Source organism: Antrostomus carolinensis, unplaced genomic scaffold (assembly GCF_000700745.2).
Source record: "Antrostomus carolinensis isolate BGI_N321 unplaced genomic scaffold, ASM70074v2 scaffold6606, whole genome shotgun sequence".
Lineage (NCBI taxonomy): Eukaryota > Metazoa > Chordata > Aves > Caprimulgiformes > Caprimulgidae > Antrostomus > Antrostomus carolinensis.
Genome location: NW_010322397.1, coordinates 17579 through 21077, shown reverse-complemented (window position 1 = coordinate 21077; position 3499 = coordinate 17579). Strand labels below are relative to the sequence as shown.

At 38.8% G+C, this 3499-nt stretch overlaps 1 protein-coding gene across 1 annotated transcript in view; it reads left to right on the top strand.

Annotated features, from left to right (window-relative positions):
• Positions 1 to 580: 580 nt before the first annotated feature.
• Positions 581 to 3499, top strand: part of LOC104526683 (calcium/calmodulin-dependent protein kinase type II subunit delta) — a gene marked incomplete at both ends in the record, with an annotated part of 16920 nt that continues 14001 nt past the window's right edge. Inside the window, one exon of the mRNA XM_010170216.2 lies at positions 581 to 683. Within this exon, the coding sequence (XP_010168518.2) occupies positions 581 to 683 (103 nt within the window). The remainder of the gene's footprint in view (positions 684 to 3499) is intronic.

Genomic DNA, 3499 nt, shown 5'->3' with positions numbered 1-3499 from the left:
GGCACAAAAGTGGGCATGCTGTTTTTGCTGAAAGATTGTCAATGTAAATACACCTGCCCTCTAAATACAAATATAATAATATGTCTGTTATTGTTAAGCTGTCAAGCAAAACATATTTATGTTTGACAGTTATAGATGCCTAATCCTGCAAACTGCATAAGTTAGATGAGTAATCAAAGAATACGTGTGTTTGAGGGAGTTTCTGCAGCATTTTTCTGGTAGTGAGCTCTTGGGAGTCTCTGAATTGTGCTGTTGTGCAAACAGGTGTCACAGTTCATTACAACCAGTCTGACCGACCTTCTGTAGTGGATCTGCATGCTCTCCTTAGTCTTGCTTTCATGGGATCATGAAGGCTGTTTATAGGCCTGGTGGTCCTTTCCAAGTAGGAATGGAAAGTGCAGTTTTTGCAATTTCATGGAGAAAATGCATGCTTTTTTTTAATCTTTTTTCGCTCCTTTATGTATTTGTTCTTTTCCAAATTACTATCAATAAAATAAAATAAATTTTTTAAAAAAGAAAACCTGTCTAAAATATATTAACTGATCTTTTCATCTCAATTTTTTTCTCTCTCTGAATAAAGCCCGAGAACTTACTTTTAGCTAGCAAATCCAAGGGAGCAGCAGTAAAACTGGCAGACTTTGGATTGGCTATAGAAGTCCAAGGAGAACAACAAGCTTGGTTTGGTAAGTAAATATTTTTTCATTTTCCTCACTGTTTATTCAGTGTAGCCGTTAAGCCTCCCAAACCGCCCAGCTCTCGCCCTAGTGCAAAACATGCAGCTGTGTGACTACTTGATACGTAGCTTTAAGGGGTATTTTGTTCATAGTTGAGTTTGTACAGTTGATGACTACACTTCAGACCTTTTTCTCCAGGAAGAATGTTACCTTTAATTCTCACCAGTTTAAACAGAGCTTGGCAGCAGACTGTATTTGTTTAAAAAATAAAAAAAAAAAAATAAAAAAAGGAAAAAAACATCCGCCAGCACTTCAGAAGTGACCTTTGGTTACATTTCCAAATCTCAGGTCTCACTTAGACAAGAAGTGGCTCTGCCTCATAGCCTCCTCTTCACTAGCAAAGATAAATCACCTTACATCAAATAAGTTGGTAACAGTCTCTTCTGTTGGTACAAGTGTGTTCATATGGTGATTTTGCCAGCACAGTAGTACTCGTACAAGGTAGGATGGAGAGAGAGGGTTTTTAAATAATGCTTCTAGTAAATACAGCTTTACAGATGTCCCTTTTGCATGTAGTCTTAAGTACCATTGACATTTCTTGACCCTGAAACTTGGATTTCATGCTTCCTGGCTTGTCCTAGCTTTTGGGAGCCTGTAAGTTTGGCTTAGGTGCACACAAGCCCCTTCCCCCACACTTTACCCTCTGTATCTTAAGGAAGGAAATATGGGTGTAGAGCCTGGGAGGGAGGTGGGTGTTTCCAGTCAGGTGATCAGATGACTGAGGAGTAAGACCATAGGTTAATACTGTTGAGTGTACCTGCCCAGTTGTCAAAACATTTTGTCTGAACAGTTATATGTCAGCTGGAAATACCTGAAAGGTTTATTCTGAAGCACTTTGGAATGTGACTTGAACAGAAAAAAAATGAAATGGGTTTTGAGTACCTGAGGCTGTAGACAGTCGTCCACATCCAGATCTTGCCGTGACAGTGCAAGTTACCTGTCTCAGCTCTTCATATTGCTGTCCTAGAGGTGACTGCCCCTTCCCACCTGGAAGTAAAACTGTTCTTTGACCCACTAAGATAAAAATAAGCTGGCTTATTAAAAATGTACAATCATTAGTATATAAGCAACTCATATAGTAGATCATGGAGAGCATAAACCCAGGAAAGTAAAGGGTAGTTAAAAGCATCTGGAACCTTGCACAATAGTCTGGAAAGGGTTGTCTATCCATGACTTACAGACATCTTCTGAAGTTGGGACTTGAGTTCCTCAGCCACTTTGGTGATTTTGAAAACATTATTATCTTCATGCAGAAGGGATCAAGAGTACACTTACTTGATGGTGAAGGTGACAAAGATGTGTGGGAATGTGGAAGCATGTGTGTGACCACCAGAAGAGAGCACATTCTGTGCTTCAGACCTGCTTGTGATCTATTGGAGAGGGAGGGTGTCTGCCCTCCTGAAGGTGGCAATTGATGGTGTAAATCAAATCTCCAGATTGATAGTTGGAATGTATCTTACATGTCCTGTACAATGCTTCACTTCAGGTTGTGAGAAGGGGATGGGGAGTAGTGAATAAATATGCATTTCTCTCCAGTTCCACTACAGTATTCCTTTTTATTGTTCTTTTTTTTTTAAATGCTAATTGCAAAGTGTTTGTTATTGGTAACAGATGCCCAAAGGAAAATGTGATTTAATGCTGATCATTTTAAATAATAGGACATGTACAAATGTGATGCATCTATCTCACATGTCACTCTCTTGGAACTGATGTAAAGCACAGGACAAAATGTATTGTAAATCCCAGAAGGAAAAAATACAAATAAAATATTTATAGCAACTGCCTATTCTCACTTGCAGCAGCTAGAAAGTGCAGTTTCAGATTGAACAAAGTGATTGTTAGCTTGCTGTCAAAGCTTAGAATAAAAGCACAAACGATTGGGCACAGGCAGTGGGTTAAGAGATTTGAGCTTTTGAAATCTAGTATATAACTACATGTGGATGCACAGGCAGTGACATTGGACATATGTTGGTAGCTTTATAAGCTAGTCTGTTGTTTTAAATCCCAGCCTTTATATAAATGGATTTCAATAATCCACAAAAGACAGAGGAGGTAACTGTTGCACGTTAACAAATAGGCCAGTACAGAAAGAATGGAATAGAAATAAGACAAAACAAAGGTGGTTTGTTCTAATGACAAAACCATCAGGTAAACAGGAAGCATCTCAAGAGAAAAATCAGCAGAATTAACTTGACTTCAGGGATATTTTCTCTAGATAATACATCTGAATGGATGCAGATGATGCACAGGAGATTGCAGTTCCCTGTAAAATCTTGCACTTTATTTTTTGGTCATTTGATTCTTGTGAAGTGCTTGGTTTAGGCTCGTAGCATCGTGAGGAATGCCATGCTGAACTTGGTAGAAAGGAGATTGAACAGAATGTCTTCAAGAATATGTAAGGAAGAGGTAAACTGGCAGCAAGCGTATAGAAAGAAAGTAGTCTAATGTGGCTCTGTGTTTTAATTTATGGTATTTGATAGGACTAGTGGGTTCTGTACTTTTCCTGGAACTTCCTCTGCAAAACCTTTCCATAATGGTCTGAGTGCCTTCCTTCATCTTTATGACTGCTTTAACAGGCAAAACATGAACTCTGATGTGCTTGACGTTTTGAACTTTTTTCATGCTTCCTTCCAGAATTTTTTTCTGCTTTCCACTGGATTCTGCAGCACTTAGTGACTCCCCCATCTGATTCTAATTATAGCTATGTATCAGGATGTTTTTCTTCCCCCCCCACGTTCTTTTTGGGTGTAGTCCTCTGATATGAT